The sequence below is a fragment of the Panthera tigris genome, chromosome F3 (assembly GCF_018350195.1).
Source record: "Panthera tigris isolate Pti1 chromosome F3, P.tigris_Pti1_mat1.1, whole genome shotgun sequence".
In the NCBI taxonomy this organism is placed as follows: Eukaryota; Metazoa; Chordata; class Mammalia; order Carnivora; family Felidae; genus Panthera; species Panthera tigris.
The window spans coordinates 68,340,071-68,358,700 of NC_056678.1; the positions used below are offsets into that span (position 1 = coordinate 68,340,071).

Here is an 18,630-nt window from a genome sequence, read left to right on the forward strand (position 1 = left end):
TCGGGAAGGATGTTGGGAAACAAGAGAGAGCCAGAGACAGAGATGCTGAGAGACACAGAGACAGATACAAAGGGGAAAGGTTCAGTCAAAAGCCAGCATTGAAGTCCTTTGTGAGCAGAGAAGGCCCTGGGCCTGTGGGAACCGTAAAAGAATGAGAAGCCGGAGGCCCTGCCCCCTCGGGAAGGCCCCTCCACTCCCCTCCTTGACTTAGGGTCACTCACAGGGCCGCCTCCTAAGCAAACAATGGCCGGAACCCTCTGCCGGGCACAGTCGGTGGCACTTAATTGCTCTGCTTCAGGTACCTTTCTTTGCCTTTTCCTCAGGGGGCAGGGCCAAGATGGAGATTGTGCTCCCAAACCCTAGTTCCCCAGTCCCCCAACCTGCTCCCCCCCCCCACCCCGGGGCCACACAGACTGTGCCGGGAACGCTACTTGGCTGGGTTCCTAGAGGACAGAGACAGGTGCCCCTCATCACCTGAAGTGACAGCAAAGTGTGGGACAGCAGGGATCCCCGGAGCCAGCCGTCCCCCCTCTCTTGCCTTCGCACCCACGGGCGTGGGGTGGGTGGGCGTCGTTCCCTCCAACCCACTGTCTTCCACCTGGGCCTGCCGTTCAACAACTACCCCCTGGGACACAGGTCCCGCGTGTCCGTTGAGGCGCCAGAGGTGCCTCAAGATAAAGAGAAATGGAAACACATTCTCAGTGTTTACATTTAACAAATTAACACTTCTTTTTTTTAATGTTTATTTATTTTGAGAGCGGGGGAGGGGCAGAAAGAGAGGGACAGAGAATCCCAAGTGGGCTCTGAGCTGCCAGCCCGGACCCCGGAGAGGGGCTCGAGCTCACAGACCCAGAGGTCATGACCTGAGCCCCCCAGGCGCCCCAAGAAATTAACACTTGGTAACACAAGATTACAACACAGTATAATCATGCTAGGAACGATACTATCACAGGATCTTTAGAAAATTCTCCTTCACGGGGAGCTGCAGGCCCTAGTTGAGAAGGTCAAGTCCTACGGTAACGACACATTCATTGTACGGTTCTTTCTAGTTTGTGTACATTGGGAAATTCCATAATAACACGTCCAACCACTGTATGGTGAGCACCTTCCTTCCGTTCTGTCAGCGACAGGGTGACTACTGTGGTGCGCTTGGGGAGGACAGCACGAGTCTCGGTCTGAGGCCCTGTGGGGACAGACCTCAGCACACGGCCCTCGGGACCCGTGAGAGCTCTTCTCCGAGCTCTTCTCCTCCAATGAGCAGGGAGAGCAGGGAGGTCCCCCGCCCAGGTGAGGGTGAGGCTGTGTGTCCAGAGGCCAGGATCCCACGGAAGAAACCTTCCACATACCCCTTCTCTGGGCCAAGAGCGCCGTGAGGGCTGACCTTGGCTGCTTCACGGGAACTTCTCCCCAGCGAGACTCCCCCCTCCCCTCCTGCCTCAGCCTCCAGTCCCCATTTCCAGCCTCTGGAATGACTCGGGCCTCCCGACTCGGAGAGTTCAGGTTCTGGACAGCACGTGCAAGTGGAACGGCCTGGGTCTCGAGATCAGCCTGACCTGAGTTCTGGCTCTGGCTTTGACACTTACCGGGAGAGAAGGCCCTTCGGCAAGGCGAGCGACCTCTATGCACCTTCAATTCTGAGGCTGTAAACGGGGGTAATAAAACCGACCTCAAATTGTGGTAACGAGGCCTCGAATTAAATATCGCGGTGGAGGCTCCGCGCAGAGTGCCCAACCCACTAGGCATTCGACGCGCGGTCGCGCTCAGTGACAAGGACGACCGTCAAGTAGGCATCTACCACCTGCCGGTCAGCGTACTTCGTGCCTGATAGATATTCTCCATCTCAGCTCTTGCACCCGAGACCGACCGCCCCAGACCAAGAGGGAGTACAGCAGCAGGCGGCCTTCACACTTGACCACCAGCCTGCTTCCTCCCGGGTCTCCAGCCTGCCGGGTGGCCCCACTCGCCCGGGCTGCCGCCTGGCCCTCTGCCCACCGCTCCCCACCGAGGTCAGGAGGAAGCCAAGTGTTGACAGAGGGAGACCCTGCGGATTTGGGACTTGTCAGCCACTACACTTGCATAAGCCGGTTCCTTAAAAATAGATGTTACTTCTACGTATGCACGTCCTATGGCTTCTGTTTCTCTAGAGTCCTGACCAGTACACCCGTTTTAGTGAAATGAAAAGAGGTAAAATGAGAGAGAGGCTAACATAACCTGCTCAAGATTACAAGTGCAGGGGCACCCGGTCAGCTCAGTCGCAGCGTGCAATCTTGATCTCAGGGTTGTGGGTTCGAGCCCCACGTTGGGTGTTGGGATGGCTTAACACGTTTAGGGGCGCCCGGGTGGCTCAGTGGGTTAAGCGTCTGACTCTTGATTTCGGCTCAGGTCACAATCTCATGCTGATGAGTTTGAGCCTCACACTGGGGCTCTGTGCTGACGGCGTGGAGCCTGCTTGGGATTCTCTCTCTCCTCTCCCTGTGCCCCTCCCCCTCTCAAGCTTGCAGGCGCGTGCGTGCTCTCTCTCTCTCTCAAAATAAATAAATAAACTTAAAAAGATTAAATAAATAAAATAAACTCTTTACAAGAACAAAAAAGCATTGAAGGCGGGGCTGCAGGCGGCCTCCCAGTTGCCGGCCCCACCCCCCTCCGAACCCCTCTGACCTTGCATTCTTCCCAGCTGGGCCTCCTCGGCCCCCAGTGCCAGGCATGCTTCCGCCTCTTGGCCTTTGCACCTGATGTTCCCACTGCCTGGCCACTCTTCTCCAGGTCGCTCAGGGGTCCCGTCCCTCCGGGGACACCTTTCTGAGCACGCGTGTGATCGAGTGTGTTCCTCGTGCTTCCGCCCCCGGCCTCGCCCGTGTTCCCTTCACGGTAGGTCTCATTACTTGATACGTTAAATATTGATGTGTTTCTCGTCCGTCTCCCACCACCTCACCGAGGCAGGCAGTTTATCCGTTTTCATTGAATGCTTCATCGAAAGCGGGGAATTTGCCTGGTTTGTCCCCTAGAACGGGGCCTGACGCGGAACAGGTGCTTGGCACACATTTGTTACCTCTGTTCAAGCTTCTCTTAGCAACACGCCATTGTCACATTCCGGCCCTTTGCTGAAACTCCCCCTCCCCCCCCAACATCAGTTCCAGACTGATGAGTCCCCGGGATCGGCCTCCCTCAGGCCAGCCTCTTCCCCACCCCCCCTGCTCTGGGAAACCCTGACTCAGCCAGGCCCTCCACCTCTGGTCTACCATTTCCCCTCAGGCCTGGCTACGGTGTGGCGGGGCGTGTGTTTTTGTTAATAACGCGGGTGTCTGTCCTGTGGCCTCTGTGCGACTGTGGGGGCCCTCGGGTCAGGCACGGAGGCAACACAGCCTGACTAACTGGAACCTTCCCCAAGGACCCGGTAATCAGCATGGCGCCTGTGGGCACCCAGTGTTCTTGGGGTGGAGCTGCTGACCTGAGGGACCGACACCCTGTCCCACAACACCAGTCTTCGAAGCTGTCTCTAGTAGCCTGGCGAGGCCTGCTTTTCTGGCCTCGTCTCCGGCCACGCCCCACGAAGCGGTCTCCGTCCAAAACACAGCAAGAGTCACTCCCCGTGAACTCTCGCATCCGGGCCTTTGTTCAGGGTTCCCCGGGCCGTGGATGCCACCCCACTGCCACCCGCCCACCTGGCCATCTTCCTGGTATCGACTGGGGGCTTTGGGGCCTCCGTGAAGCCTCCCCCCCGGCGGTCAACGCCCCTCTGTGCGGTGTGGGATTCTGTACTGTTGGCTGAGGACGTCGTCTTCCTCTGACACCAAAGCTGAGAGCCGCCACGAACATGAGCTTAGCCATCCACAGAAGGAGCTTCCCTCAGAAGATGGCAGGGAGTCTAGGGAGGCTAGGGGTGCGTCCTCGGCCCTGACAGGTGACTCACGACCAGAGGGCCTAACACCCCACGCAGGCTTCCCAGACTCTGCGCACCGGTGTCAGCGGCCTCCTGTGTCACCTCCCTTTGTCCTACCACAGAGGACCAATGATTGGTTCCATTATTTAGGGGGGGAACCTAAGGCTCAGAAAAGAATGTTCCTTGCCCAAGGTCATACAGCTAAGTAAAAGAAAGAGCAAGGACCCAAGCGCATGACAGCCAAGCTCTAAAACCCCAGACTTTCAAGTCCCAGGCCGCACTGCCTCTCACACCCTGCCACAGTCACACGTGCGCTGTCCTTCTGTGGCAGGAGAGGAGTGATGATCTTCAAAAAGATTGAAGATGAGGAGTTGGACCATAAGAATCTGCTGGCGTTTGTCCCCTGCTATCCAAGGCCAAGGACCCTGTGTCTGGCAGGCGGGAGTCTCTAGAGTGGTTCCATTCGACGGGACTGGGAAAGCCGGGTCAGTTTCCCTGGAGGCCATCAAATGTTAACCTGTCCTTGCCTCTGGCCCTCATCTGACATCTACAGAAGCCCTTGCTGGGTTTCTTACTCGGTGCTCCGACCGTCCCGGAGCTGCGCTGTCCCCGGGCAGGCCATGCAGGGAAATAAAGACATGGTCAGTGTCACCGGTCAGACTCTGGGCACTCAGAGCAGGAGCACAGGGGCTAAACCTGCAACCCTAGAGGGCGTGAAGCTTGAATTAAACACAGAGAAATATGTACGCACATTTTCTTGTGCATATTTAGGGTTTCCATTGGTCACTTTTTTTTTTTTTTTAATGCACTAGGAATTGATTTTGGGATAAGGTATGAGGTTGAAATCTAACAATGTACTTTGCAAATGGTTCTCAACCTGTCCCCCTCCCTCGCTTGCTTGAATTGCTGTGTTTATCCCATGCTAAATTGGCATATATGTTTCTTATTTTTATTTTTTTGAGAGGAGGGGGAGGGGCAGAGAAAGAGGCAGAGAGAGAATCCCAAGCAGGCTCAGCACTGTCAGCGCAGAGCCTGATGCGGGTCTCAAACCCGTGAGATTGTGACCTGGGCTGACATCAAGAGTCAGATGCTTAACCGACTGAGCCACCCAGGCGCCCCTAAATTGGGATCTTTTTTATGTATTTCTTCACTTTTTATTTCCTTCCATTGGTCTAGGGAGAGAAGTGCTATATTGCAGTGGCAGAGTTTGCAAGCTCTGAAGTCAGATTATGTGGGTTTTGCCTCGGTTTCCTCATCTGTGAAATGGAGATAATACCAGCACCTGCTGCATACGGTGGCCAGGAAGACTGAACGAGATAACGCCCGTAAAGTACTCATTACAGTGCCTGGCACAAGGCAATCAATCAGTGACTGTCAGCGGCCACGGTGATCCCTCTCTGCCCCTTCCTGTACCAGTAACCAGGAAGGTGAAATCACTAAGCGCAGAGCTTTGAGTCCGATGGCACAGCTCTGCCACTCGCTATTTTCAGGACCTTGGGCAAGTTACTTACCATTTACCATCTGTCCTAGTTTCCTCATTTAAACTTGGGGGTGTAAAAGTACCTACTGCCGCTGTGAAAATTAAATATAACAATGTCCCACAGGGCAGGCCATGTAATAGCCCTTCGATGAATTTTTATCCTGCTGCCGATGATCATTATGATATTATAATTTGTTATCTGTCTCTATGTGTCTTAGGACAAGCCCTATCTTTCCCCAAAAACTGTTGTGGGGAGTGGCAATCTTTCAGGGCCAGGTCTCCCGTGGGTGAACAGAGTTTCTGGATCTACATTGCTGATGCCCAGCCCCTGGACTGTGCCGGAAGTCGCTGTGACTAGTGAGGTCTTGAGTGACCAGTAGGATTTTGGGTGAAATTGGGAAGCAGGTGGGGTGTGGCTTTGAACTGCATACAGCAAATTGGTAAAAGTGTTTTTATTTTGTCTTAATTGTTTACGTTAACAAAGGAATTTGCATAGTTTAAAAAGCCAACTAGTTTTACAAGGCACTTAATGCAAAATACCAGTCCCCTGTGCCCATTCTCCTGCTCACCGTACCTGCTGCCCTCTAAGTCACTGCTGGAACTCTTGGCTGCTTCCTTTGGTACACCTCCTATTTGTTAGTAATGTGCTCATATTAATATTTCTTTTCTTCCAACTTAGATCTCATTAATTGACCACCTGCCATGGATGATGAGGATATGGTTCTCTTTATTCACGACCTTTCTAATACACTCCCCTCCCCCACCCTCTCAATTCAACTATATCCCGATGTTTACTTAACTCAGTATTCAGTGTTTACATTATTAGGGCTGTGAAAATAGTCTTCACAGCTGAGTTATATAACGTCTGTACTAAGACTCTGCGAATCTGTAAAAATCTGCTTTTGTTAATTAACATCAAGGACATGAGCCTGAGAAATTTTGCTCTCTGAAATGGCTCAGTCATGAACTTTACAGTTTGAAACCAGTGAGACTGGAACACCCGCCCTGGGGGGGGGGGGGGGGGGCGGGCGCTGAGCCTGGCAGATTACTTTGACCCAGAGAAGCAGCCTCAATTTCCCACCTCTGTGCAAAGCTTCAGATCTGGGGGTCTGGACACAAATTCTACATTTCTCTTAATTATGTAGTTATCTCTTATATAATTCTCTACGATTCATTATCTTTGTTAAGGTCAGGCTTCGGGCAGGGTAAAGATAGGAGTCAGAGGCTAAAAAATTTTAGCAAAGGCTTTATTGGGAACTAAGGTCTCGGGCGAGGTTCCGTGACTCAGGGAGAAAGAGAGAGAGAGGAGTCAGGGAAGTCGCGCCCGGGTGTGGTGGGATAGGGTTTTTAAGCTGCAGCGGTTCCTGGTTTAGCTCCGGGTGGGCCTTTTTCGCGCCAGGTGGACTCAGTCCACCTCTCAGTCCAGGCTTGCTGATTCCGTCACTTACATTCACGCTTAGCCTGAACATATCAGAAACGCTGCTTCTTTAAATATTACCTGAACTCGGTCCTTTCCCATATCCTGTAATGACCCTGTTGCCCCTGTATGAGGGGCCCGCAGTTCCTCCGGTGTGTGCTCTCTGGCAGCTGCGTGCTGATAACCCTAACTCTGCTCAGCTACTGTTCTGTCCAGAGAGGGCTTGGCCAGGCTCTTATCCATTCTCTTTCCTTTGTGAGTCTTTCCCCTGATGTTGATAACCGCCCGCCTTTTCTTTTACTCTATATACCTGCCATGAATTCACTCTTTATGTGATGTATTCACCTTCTCTCAATACCTTAAACTCATCAGGTAATTCCTGTCCGCACACTTTTTTCCGAAAGACACCCCTCCCCATCCCGCACCCCGCCCCAGAGCCCCTCTTCCTCTAGCTAGCTCCAAGCTGCACTGGCGCTCCCTGCGTCTCTCCATTAAATTATGACCACTTCTGTTCTAACACCCATCTCACGGCATCATGGTCAGTTGCGAATGCATCTGCACTGGGGCGAGTGTCTTGACATCTCTGTTTCTCCAAAGTCTGTCGCGGTGATCAGGTAACGTTCGAGTGAAGGAAAGAATGAGTGAATAAATGGGATTTCTGTGCAGAAGTTTAAGGGGGACGAGATTACATTCCCATCTTCTTGCAAATGTTTGAAGGTGTCCTCAGCAGGACGCCAGCTTCGAGCGGGGTCCTGGGGGACAGAAGCTGCACCGAAGCCCCCGCGGACTCAGGCCACAGTCCACAGTCGGAAGCTCAGCGAAACTCGCCCTGCGCTCAGGCGGCCGCCGCGCCCCATCGCGGCCGCGAGAACTACAACTCCCAGAAGGCCGCGCGGAGGCACCGCCTAGGGGACTACAACTCCCAGAAAGCCGCGCGAACCGAGAGGCCTTCGGGACGCGGACGTCGGGGCCGCGCCGGGTTCGGGAGAAGCGGGCGGAGGTGAGTGCGGGTTGAGGGCCGAAAGCGGGGGGCGAGCCGGGCGGGCCCGGCGGCGGAGCGGCCCTGCGGCAGCTGGAACGGAGGGCGGGTGGGGGAGGACGGAGACTCGGACTCGGACGACCGGGGGGTGGGGGGGGGGAGTGGGAGCGGGGCGGGAGGGAGCGTGAGCCGTGCCTTCTCTTCCCGCAGTGCCCATGACGAAGCTAGCGCAGTGGCTTTGGGGACTGGCGCTCCTGGGCTGCACCTGGGCGGCGCTGGCCACGGGAGCCCTGGGCCTGGAGCTGCCGTCGGCATGCCGGGAGGTCCTGTGGCCACTGCCGGCCTACCTGCTGGTGTCCGCCGGCTGCTACGCCCTGGGCACCGTGGGCTATCGCGTGGCCACTTTTCACGACTGCGAGGACGCCGCCCGCGAACTGCAGAGCCAGATCCAGGAGGCGCGAGCCGACTTAGCCCGCAGGGGGATGCGCTTCTGACACCCTAACCCCATTCCCACCCGACAGCCTTTCCTCCCGTCGCCCATTAAAGAGCTTATTTTCTAACTCGGTTTAGTTTGAGTGTGGACGGTGGGGCTGCGGACTCTGTGCGCCCGCTGTGGAGGAGGGACATTAAGGCGAGCCACCGTCCTGAGGTCGTCTCAGCTTCATCTTCGCATCCTTGCTTGTGGTCCTCCTTTTTGCTCTAAAGGAGGCACAGACCAAAAGATCGCTCAGGAAGGACACGTCATTTCACTCTCTTGGTCCTTTCAACCTTGCTTGCCATGTCAGGAAGTACTTCCTGAAGTCTGATTTCTGTTCTTCATAGCATCCAAGCTGTGTTCTTTGAAGGTCTTCCTAGGTCTTTCCAACTTCGGGGTTCCTTCAAATACCTCTTCTGAGCCAGCCCCTACCAGTCCAAGAACAGCTGTGGGTCAAGCACCGCGTCTCTACCGTCACCAACCAGGCAGATTGAGAATCACCAAATAGAGACTCAGCTTTGATGGGCAGGGGTAGCAAACGATTTATTTTAAGGCACATTCTAAAGATTGCACCCCAACCTCCACAATTAAAAAATATAATCTGTAAAAAATAAGTGATTCATCTCCAAGTCCCAGCTAGTATTCCAAGCAAAACACTTTCTTTGGCCCCTTAATTCTCACAGTTGTCCTTTTCTTTCCCGCAACCTCCTGCACTCATGGAGCTGGTCAGCAGAAGCAGCGGAGTCAAGGAACTGTCTTTGGTGGCAAGTTGGCATTAAGGTGCCCGGTGGTCAGGCGAACTGCGTCAGGTTTGCAGGAGCGGATAGTTCCTGTCTTGCCCCTGGGAGTACTTCCAGAAAAGCCAGAGGCGAATGAAGCTGGTGAGGATCCCCGGAAGGTTGGGCACCTGAGACCGCAAGGGTTGCTGTGAGCAGAGGAGCGGATTTTCTCCCCGGCACACCTGTCCCCCGTCCCTCTCTGTTCTGCTTACCATGATGTAGGGGTCGCGTAGCTGAAACCCATAGAGGGTCCAGGAGGCAGAGGTGAGGAGGGTGGCAATGGTGAGTGAGAAGGAGAGGCGTTGGGTTGATTTAGTCTGAATGACCTTGGCCTTCGGAAAAAGGATAAAAGACACTCCTGTCCCAGGCACATAGCAAAGCTCCTACTTGTCTAAGGATTTCCTCAGGAGAAAGGTCAAACATCCTCTCTAATCTCCGTTACCTAACCTTTGCCTCCTGCCTCCCACTCACCTACCTCTACTGCCCTGTCTTCCAGGGTTTGGGTCTTCCCTTCCTTTGGAGTGTTAAGTTACGGTCTTATGTCCCCCACTTCCCCGGACAGCCCCCACTCACCAAGTCGGCCAGTGGTGACAGGTACATACTGATGGTAAAGGTACTGCAGAAGAGACCCAGCTGCTGAAGCCGGGCCTCCGGGCTGGGCACCAGGAGCCAAAAGTAGCCGAAACCCAGGACAAGGACCCCCAGCAGGGTCGCGGTCTGAAGGAGCATGGGGCGCTGCAGGGGAGAGAGCAGCCTTATGGCTAACTGTTCCAGGAGCCTGACTCCCCTGCTGGAATTGGTCCATCCTGCTCTCTGTGAGGCTCCCGTGGGGGAGCCGACCTTCATCCCGGCCTCCAGTATTGCACCCGTCACAGCCCTTTCCCTACCAGTGCTGAACACATGTCTGATCCACCCACATCACCAGTGGTTTCTATAGGAGAAGGTATCTTTTGTGTGTGTGATCTTGGTACACACAGTGGGAACTTAACACATGGTGGTGTGAGTTGGGGAGGGAGAGCTAATCAACCCATTTCTCAGCCACTGGCCCTGGCTCTCAAGGAACTATCAGAGATAACGCCCCTTCCCCTCAGTGTGTTGGGCAGCAAGTCACCCTCAGGCTAGGCAGAAACACCAGTTTGCCAGAAATGGGGCGGCGGGGGAGGAGGGGGTGCTGCTCAGTGTGTGAGTCTCAGGCTGGGCCTCACGGAGGGCTTCAAGCCTGGAGGAGCCTTCCAGGAAAAGGTGGCAGTGCCAGCCTGTCATAATCTTCTAGGAAGCAGTGTTTACCCTGCCAGCAAGGCAGGGCGTGCGGCAGAGAGGTGGGTCCAGGGGAGGGCCTCTACCTTCCGAGGGCAGTAGTGCAGATACACCGAGATATACAGGGTCTGAAGCACAGCGCCCGTGGCGTTGACGAAGATTAGGGTCCCGTCACCCTTCAAGGCCCCGTAACTCAGCCAGCTCAGGTTGCTGCAGGGTGGACAGGAGGGCCATTCCCCACGGAGGTGAGGATGGGAGGGGGACCCCAGGGGCCCCTACAACGTTCTTCCTCCCCCTCCCCCTCCCTCAGACAGCCTTTCCCGCCGCAAACGTCGCCCCTCTCACTTGATGTCCGTGGTGAGAAAGGGCAGGAACTGGACACTGTCCACGCTCCGGGTCATCCGCATGTGCCTGAGGTCCGAGCTGTAACGGGGCCCCGAAAGCAGGGGTGAGAGACGGGAAGGGAGAAGCAGCCTGCTGGGGAATCTAGACCCCCGATGCCTGTCGTCCCCGGACCACTGCAGGTCCCGGCCCCACCCTCAGCTCTCTGGACTCTCCCTCAAGTGCCCAGCCTCGCCCTTGGGCCCCGGATCCCTCAACCCGAATCCACTTTGACCCGGGTTTCGGACGCAGCTTGGGGCTGCAGCCACGTCTCTGTCCCCTCTCTGTCCCTTCCTGGCTTCCAGGTCCTGCCCCAGCCTAGCCCGGCCGCGCTCTCACAGGCCGGTGGAGTACATGATGAGGGTGAAGAGCACGCAAGCTCCGGAAAGGAGCGAGTCGGCGACGCCGCCCGCCTCCATCTCCCCCTGGGTCGGATCTTGAGCCCCGCGCGACCGTCAACTAGCTGGGCCGGCAGCCCGCGCCGCCGGAGCCCCGCCCCTGCCCCCGGGGCCCCGCCCTCGCGCGGCGCCGTGCGCCGGAAATGGGTCGGCAGCCCCGCCCGCTCCAGCGGCGCGCCGGAACTGGGCCCCGCCCCCCGAGCGCCAGGCCCCGCCCCTGCTGGCCTGCTCGGAAGCCGTCCTCCGGGTCACGCGGGTGACGGCGGGTCCCGCCGGTCGCGCTCGGCCTGCCCCTCGGCCCGCCCGGACCCCAGCATCCACCCTCTTGCCGACGTGGCCGACCTCAAATCAAAGCTTCTGGGCCCTTCCCGCCCGGAGCTCCGGCTCACAACCGCAGCTGCCCAGGGCTTGAGAGGTTTCCCCCTTTGTTGAAGCCTCTTCCCAGGGTCTCCCCTCCATGAGTGGGCTTGCCGGGAATCACCGGTCTGTCAGGCGCCCTCGCCTTCAGCCACACGGCCAACCTTGCGTGATGTGGCCCACCCGCCCAAGCGCCCGTCACCGACCCCCTAGGCCAACCCACAGGAACTTTCCTGCGGCCTCCCACGTCCCGCTGCTTGGGCTGTGCTGGGCTGTGCTGGGCTGTGCGCCCAGGCCGCGTGCCCCCGAGCACCCACCTGCACCAGCACCCGCACGGTTCCCGCCAAACCCCAGAGCCTCGGGAGCGCGAGGGGGCAGGGGATGGGAAGAACTTCCAGAGTGAAGTGCAGCCCGGAGCCCCAGAAAATCCTCAGATGGGGAAGCACCCCACCCTCTGGTGACGGTGGGGGGGTCCTAAGTTAGGACGGAGGAGCAGAGAAGTATGTCCAAATAAACCGTTGTTTTATTTGTATAAAAAAAGTCCAGTTGTAGAAATCAGCACAGACACACATCAAGTTTATATACAGATCCTGTCCACGTGGGCCCTGCCCCTACACCTAACCTCTAGACACAGGTTGGCACAGCCCCCCTGCTGGCACAGCTCTGCGGAGTGCTACCCTCAGATGGGAGAGGACGGGGCGCAGTGCCTGGCTGCAGCCCTCTCCCCGGCAGCTCCAAAGACTTCCGGAAGTCTTGGGGAGGTGCTGGATCAGCCCAAGCGCGCTGCCTCTCCCGTCTCTGGTTCCCAGGCGTGAAACTGTCTCACACTCCTCCTGCAGCCAGTGCCTCTGGGCATCCTGGCTCTCTCTGGAGGGGCATCTTTGCCAAGCTCAGTGTCCATCTGTATGACCGCAGGCTCCCTCCAGCTCGGCCTTCTCAAGAGGCCACATCTTGCACAGCTTGTTCCTTTGGCTTGAGGGCAGAAATGGTGGGGGAAGGCCTATCCCCACTCCCCTGTCCATCCCTCGAGGTGGAGGCAGTGATGGCACTACCAGGCTTGCCGACCCCCTTTGGGTTGAAACTCTTGATACCCGTTTTGAGGCTGCTGGATGGCAGCTTGTGCATGTGGTGGGAATGGTTCCCAGGAGGACTGGGGCCGTGGGAGGGGTCCCCGAACAGGTGAGGGTGCCCATCCTGCCTCCTCGGCCCGGTTCTAAATCCTCAGGCCAGGTGTGGCCTATGTCTTCATGGGGTTTGCAGCAGCAGGAGCGGCAGAAGCAGCACAGCCCAGGCAAGCGGGAAGAGGCGGGGGGCAGCGCTGTGCCCGATGCTGTGTAGGACCTGTACCTCTGGGTCATCTGCAAGACGAGAGGGCGGAAGCCCCCAAGGTGAGTGGCCCTACTGCTGGCTCTGGCCCTCAGCTCAGCACGGTCTCCCCAGCCCCTGCCTGGCAAGGAAGCCACGTCCTGTACCCAACCTCTTTAAGCAGAGCCCCTCTGTGCCCCAGGCCCAATCTTCTCTGGCTACGTACCTGCTGGAAGTCTCTTCTCCTGTGGGTTGACATGGGCCTGAGGACTGGGAGCTGAAAGGCAAGGGTGGTAGTGGGTCAGGTGCCATGCCGGGGTGGGGGGGCGGGGCTCACGCGCGGCGGCCGGCTGGGCCGTTGGTGGCACTTCCCTGCCATCCCGGCTCACTAGCCCAGGATCAGCAAAGAGGTGCGGGAAGGAGGCCCACAGGGCTCTGACACTCACTGATTTTGCCACTGACGATCACCTTCAACCTCAAGCACTGGTCTTCCTGGTGGTGGATGGGTTTGGCTGCAAGATAAACCCACAGAGTGTTAAGGGAGGAACCTCTGTCGGAAGAAATCACAAGTGCAAACTTCTCCGCCTCTTTTCCCCGGCCCCGCTCATTCAGACCCCTCTCTTCCCGCTCATCTTTCATTCCCACCTTCCTTCCTTTGCCCGGTTTCTGCTTCCCGCTCGACCTCCCATTGTCTGGGATGACCCTCGGCTTTGGAGGCGGTGCTTAAAAGGAGCGCGGCCTTTCCCTCACGGCTCCCAGCCTGGAGTTGGCCGAGGCCTTCACAATATGCTCCCCTGCCTGATATCCTCCCTGTCCAGGCCCCAGTGACGAGGCGAGGCCTGGATCCATTCTACACACAGCTGATTTGCTAACTCCCGAATCCACCAGTGCCTCTCCAGCGCCTTCGGCAGAGTACAAACTCCTTAGCACTTCCTAGGCCGCCACGACATGTGGTGTGTGCCCTGTCCCCTGCACCCCTCCACGCCTACCTCTCCCCACGGGCAGTGCCCCCCCTACTCCAGACTCGACCACATGGCGTTCCCTGAAGGTCTCCTGCACCCGTTGCACGTGTCCCCTCGTGCCCGGCCAACTCCTCGGCTTGTCCTAAGCTCTTGGGTCCTCGTCCCCAGGAACCCTTCTCTGAGCCTCCTGAGCCTGGCGGGCACCCAGGTCGTTTTCCCAAGGCCCCCGTGCCCACATCTTCACATCACATCGTTCTAACGGTCCGTTCACCTATGCGTGTTGCTTTCCAGCTTTCCGGGCTACAGGGACCCTGTAGCGTTTTATTGACCTCTGTGCCTGCGGTGCCAGGCAGAGTGCCCAGTACACAGAAGCTCATACCACGTGTGTAACGTGAGTGGATTAAAACAATTCCGGATCGGAAGGGCCGTGTGTGGCTTCGTACTGAGCACGTGCATCACACCTGCTGCGTCCCCGTGTGGCCCGTGCGCGCGCCCCGGGGACTCACAGATGTAGTAGTAGCTGTGTCCCTCTTTGAACTCCTTGCCCAGGGTGAAGGGCGTGAAGCGCTGGAACTTCTCCGACAGCTTCTCCGGGCCGTGCCTGGCGCTCGGCTGGTTGCACTGCCAGCGGACCTGGTCCCTGGACTGGGGTTGGCACAGCTGGTACTGCTCACGCTCCACCAGATACAGGGTGTACCGCTCCATGGCGGCGGCCGCCACAGTGTCGTCCTCGTAATGCGGGCAGATGATGTCCAGGTAGTCATTGAGCCGGACGTGTACTGTGTAGTCCTCGCTCCGGAACCTGTTCCCGGGAGGCAACAGACGGTCACTCAGAGGCCAGGCTCCGGGCCAGAGCCGCGGGCCTGCGAGCGGCTACCCGGCCCCCCACGGAGATTTCTGAACAGCCTCAACTCCCAGTATTTTCTGACCTTGACCTCTTCAGTGTCTTCTCGCCATCTTCGAACGTGCCACCCCCCTCACTGCGTCCGTCCTCTAAATTGCATCCGCCTGGCATCCTTCAGGTGCCCGACCACTTCCCGTAACCCCCGGGGGTTCGCCCAAGGAAGGGCTTCTGAGTGTGTCCCCGGCTCGCTCACCACTTCCCCAAATCCGTGCTCCCGGCTGCTCTTCTCCAGCCCCGTCTGGGACCCAGCCCGCGACGCCCTCCCGTCGGGAGAGCCGCGCTCAGCCCCCAGCACACCTGCGGCGGGGCCGCCCGCGCCCTCGCCCGTGCCCCCGGGGCGCGTTCACACTCGTCGGCTTCACTTCCGCCCCCGGCACACCAGGCCGGCACACACTCCCGGATCCGCCACTCTAGCGCCTCCTTGTCCGCTCCTCCCAAAGCATCCCAGGCCTCCCCGTCCATCGCCAAAGCCACGCTCGCACCTCCGCGGAAGGAGCTCCAGAAACGCCGGAGCTCTCGGCCCGGCGGAGGCCGCCCCAGGTGCGGCCAGCGCCCTCCCCGGGGCCCCAGCGGCTCCGGCCCGGCTCCGCCCTCCGGCCCCAGACACCTGGCTCCAGGCGCCGCGGGGCGGGGCCCGGGGGGGGAGGGGCCTCCCCCGCCCCCCCGGCCCCCCCCCCCCCCCCCCGAGCCGGTCGGCCCCTCCGGATTCCCCCGGCGCGGCCGGCCGCCAACGCGCTTCAAACCCGGGCCCCGGCACGGGTGGGGGAGGGGCAAGAGCTCGGCCGAGCGGCCTGGTCGGGGTGGGGGGGTGGGGGTGGCACCCCCTGCCCGGTCGGCGGGCGCCCTCGGAGGCCCGGCCTGGGGGCGGCGAGCACCCGGGCCCCTCCCCCACCGGGGAGGGGGAGGAGGAGAGCGCCAGTGAGGGAGAGGCTTTTAAAATTCCTCTCTGGAGAGATAAACATAGAAGCCATTTCAGAACAGGTATTTCAGCTCTGGGCCTGGCGTCTTTCCCCCATTCCCGTGACGGGCACTGACTCATTCCTCTTCCACCTCCGCCACCCGCCCCAGCACTCCTGAGAACCTGTGAAAATCTACCTGGTCAGAGGCGGCCGGCCCCCAGGACCTCAGGGCCAGGGCTCGCCCCGGGCACAGCCCTCCAGGCCCGGGAAGCCGGCGCCGGCCCCTCCAGCGCCCAGGAGCCCAGCGCCCGGCTCGCAGCAGCCCCGCCCTCCTCCCCACGCGGCCCTCCCGCCCGGGGCCTGGAGATCCCGCTCCGGCCCACCGCCCTGAGTCACCCAAGCCAGCCCCACACCCACCCAGCTCAGGGCCACCTCGTCTGTGCCTGCGAGCCGGGCCTGGCTCGGCCCCTGTGCACTCCACTCTGGCTGGTTTCTCTTTAGTCCTGGGTATGGGAGGGTGTGTGTGTGTGTGTGTGTGTGGCCAGATGGACAGGGCAGAAGCTGTGCTTGGTGGGGGCACCCATTATCCCCCTCCTGGGGGTGCAATCTGTTCCACTTAGCACTCCTTCGACTCTGGCTCTCCGTCTGGGAAAGGGGGGCAAGCGGCGTCAGGGAAGGCGGGGAGGGGGGGCAAGGAAGAGGCTCCTTCCTGAAAGAGAGGAAACCTGGGAGCTTGGGAACGGAAAAGGCCAGGGTCCCCCCCTCCCTACTCATGGCTTCCTGTCCCCTCCTCCTCCTTCAGCCAACACCTGGCATGGGCATAAACAGGGACTTTGCTCTCTCCCACTAGGGCGAGACTGGGTCAAGGAAGTACAGAGCAGGCAGGTGGGAGCAGCACCGGGTGGGGAGGGCGGACATTAGGGCTGCCCCTGATGCCGAAGGGCAAGAGGGCATTGCCTCCTGGGCTTGGCAGCAGCTGGCAGTTCCCTCCCGCCCCACAAGCCACAGCCTACAGACCCCCCACCAGGCAGCACTGCCACAGGGTCAGAGGAAGCTGGCACCACGGACTTCTCCAGCGGAGTGGGGGGGCGGGCATGCAAGGGCTGGGGGTGGCCAAGCTGAGCGTTTATCCTGACCGGAGCTGCCCAGCCCTCCTCCCCCTGCTCCGCCCTACCCACCTCTTGTGTTTTCCCACAAATATTGTTCCCGTAACTTCAGAAAACTCAAGGGCAAGAACAAAGGGTCCAATGGGGCTTCTCCCTCCCAGGGCCATTTGCCTCCTAGCCCTAAACCTGCCCAGGATGAGTTAACTCCTTCCTGCCCAGAGCCCCGAGTAACCCTTTTAACCCCTTCCATTCCTTCTGAACCTTTCCCATGACCTCCCTCCTCCCGTCTCTTAATCTCATAAACAGGTGACTCCCTCAGCCTACTACACAAGGCATGCGCCCCACTCATGCCACCTCAAAGGATCCCTGGTGTGTGGAGGGGAGCTTTCCAGGGTCATCCTAAATACGGAGTGCACAAGCTTGAAGCCAGAAGGCCAGGCCCCTCCTGAGGGGTCCTTCCAGGATTACAGTGAACATTCTGCTTACTCCCCATGTCACATCAGGCACCTATCTGTGTGGGCAGACGTCCAAGCGACAAGAGGCACAGAGGCTTTTGTCGTGGAAGGGCCTAGAACGAGAGCCGTCGGCGCCAGGGAGGGTGGTCCAGGCTGGAGGCAGGAAGTGTTCAGCAAGGGTCCCTCACTTCAGAGTTAACAGGGGGCCAGGGGGGTGGAAAGGAAGGGCAGAGATAACCCAGTGCAAGTAACTGGCAGGCAGGCTCCTGCCCAGGGCTGGGGTACTCCTAGTTATGTCCCAGTTACCGGGGAGAAGCGAGGGGAAGAAACTCCACGGGATCCCTCCCGCCTCTGGTCACGGCCCCAAGACTCAGGTCGGGGGCTGGCCGGGGCAGTTAACCGGGCCACGGTGGGGGTGGGGGTGGGCAGTGCCAGCCGGGCGCCCGGGCTGCCGGGCGGAGACTCGGGGCTTACTTGGGGTTTGAACTGTTCCAGAAGACGGTGTGGCGGTCAGCAGCGGCCAGACTGCAGCACAGGCCCAAGAGCGGGGCCCAGAGGAACTCCATAGCGGGGGGCCTGGCCAGGCCGGGCGAGGACGAGGGGCTCCTCGGGGTCCGGGTTCCCGCGGGCTGTCTCGGCGGCGCAGTCGGCACCGCGCACAGCTCTGGCCCCTCCGCCCGGCGACTCCGCCTTTTGGGCCGGCGCCGCCCGCCACCCCGCCCCGCCCCCGCCCCCGCCCCGCCCCGCCCGGCGCGCGGCTGCCCCGGGGCTTGGGGGCTGGGAGGTGGAGGAGGGGAGGGGAGGGGAGGGGAGGGGAGAGGAGGGCAGGGGAGCAGAGCGGGACTCGTGCCTCGGCCGCGACGGAGGTGCCGTGTGCCGCGAGTCCGCTCGCCTGTGGGTGTGCGTGCGGGCCCGCGGGCCGTGCGGGGCGCTCGGTGGCGCGCGGGAGAAGGGCTCCAACGGCACGTGCAGGACTGCGAGCGCGCGGCGCGGGACCCGGTCGGGCTGCGCCGCGCGCGGGTCCTGCGGGGCGCGAGGTCGCGGACAGGGCCCGCGCCTTCCCCGAGCCCAGCACACCCAGGCTCGGGCGCCCGCGATCCCACTCTCCTCCCACCCGCCTTTCCCGGACTCCGCGCTCGGCTGCTCCTCCCTACGCACGCGGCTGTTTGTTTTTGTTGGGTTTGTCAATGTTGTCTTTGTTCGCGAGATGGTGTCATCGCCTAGATGCCGGGAATAAAGCGCGACCCTGTGTGATCGGGTGTGTAACGTGTGCGGCTGGGGCCAAGGGCGCCCCTGCCCGTCTCCGCCAGTGACAGGGAGGGACACCCGGGCTCCTGGGTCCCAGGGGCGCCCTCTCTTGTTTCTAGTTGGCCAAAGGGCACTACTGACGTGTTCGTGAGTGCGCGCGCGCGCGTGTGCGCCAACACACGTGTGTGCCGTGCGAACGGGCTTTGGATACGGACTGTGAGAATCTGGGCATTCCCAAAGTGTGACAGACCGCAAGCCCGCATGTGCATCTGGCACGCGTCAATACGTGTGATGGCGCGCGAGTGTGAAGGCATCTGTGGGTGGCTCCGCAGCCGTGTGTGCAGCTCC

The 18,630-nt window shown here is 59.6% G+C and overlaps 3 protein-coding genes across 3 annotated transcripts; 1 reads left to right on the forward strand and 2 right to left on the reverse strand.

Annotated features, from left to right (window-relative positions):
* The first annotated feature begins 7,694 nt into the window (after positions 1-7,694).
* On the forward strand, positions 7,695-8,316 carry DPM3 (dolichyl-phosphate mannosyltransferase subunit 3, regulatory). The gene is made up of 2 exons (XM_042975931.1): positions 7,695-7,777; positions 7,967-8,316. Exon 2 carries the CDS (start codon positions 7,972-7,974, stop codon positions 8,248-8,250), a length of 279 nt encoding a protein of 92 aa, XP_042831865.1. The 5' UTR covers positions 7,695-7,777; positions 7,967-7,971; the 3' UTR covers positions 8,251-8,316.
* Positions 8,317-8,731: 415 nt separating this feature from the next.
* SLC50A1 (solute carrier family 50 member 1) lies at positions 8,732-11,164 on the reverse strand. The gene is made up of 6 exons (XM_007087917.2): positions 10,988-11,164; positions 10,613-10,690; positions 10,354-10,477; positions 9,584-9,745; positions 9,223-9,342; positions 8,732-9,138 (listed from the first exon to the last, which is right to left on the reverse strand). The coding sequence occupies exons 1-6, from the start codon at positions 11,065-11,067 to the stop codon at positions 9,037-9,039; spliced, it is 666 nt and encodes a 221-aa protein (XP_007087979.2). The 5' UTR covers positions 11,068-11,164; the 3' UTR covers positions 8,732-9,036.
* Positions 11,165-11,924: 760 nt separating this feature from the next.
* On the reverse strand, positions 11,925-17,711 carry EFNA1 (ephrin A1). The gene is made up of 5 exons (XM_042976745.1): positions 17,509-17,711; positions 14,177-14,472; positions 13,155-13,220; positions 12,935-12,985; positions 11,925-12,761 (listed from the first exon to the last, which is right to left on the reverse strand). The coding sequence occupies exons 1-5, from the start codon at positions 17,598-17,600 to the stop codon at positions 12,649-12,651; spliced, it is 618 nt and encodes a 205-aa protein (XP_042832679.1). The 5' UTR covers positions 17,601-17,711; the 3' UTR covers positions 11,925-12,648.
* Between the last annotated feature and the right edge of the window lie 919 nt (positions 17,712-18,630).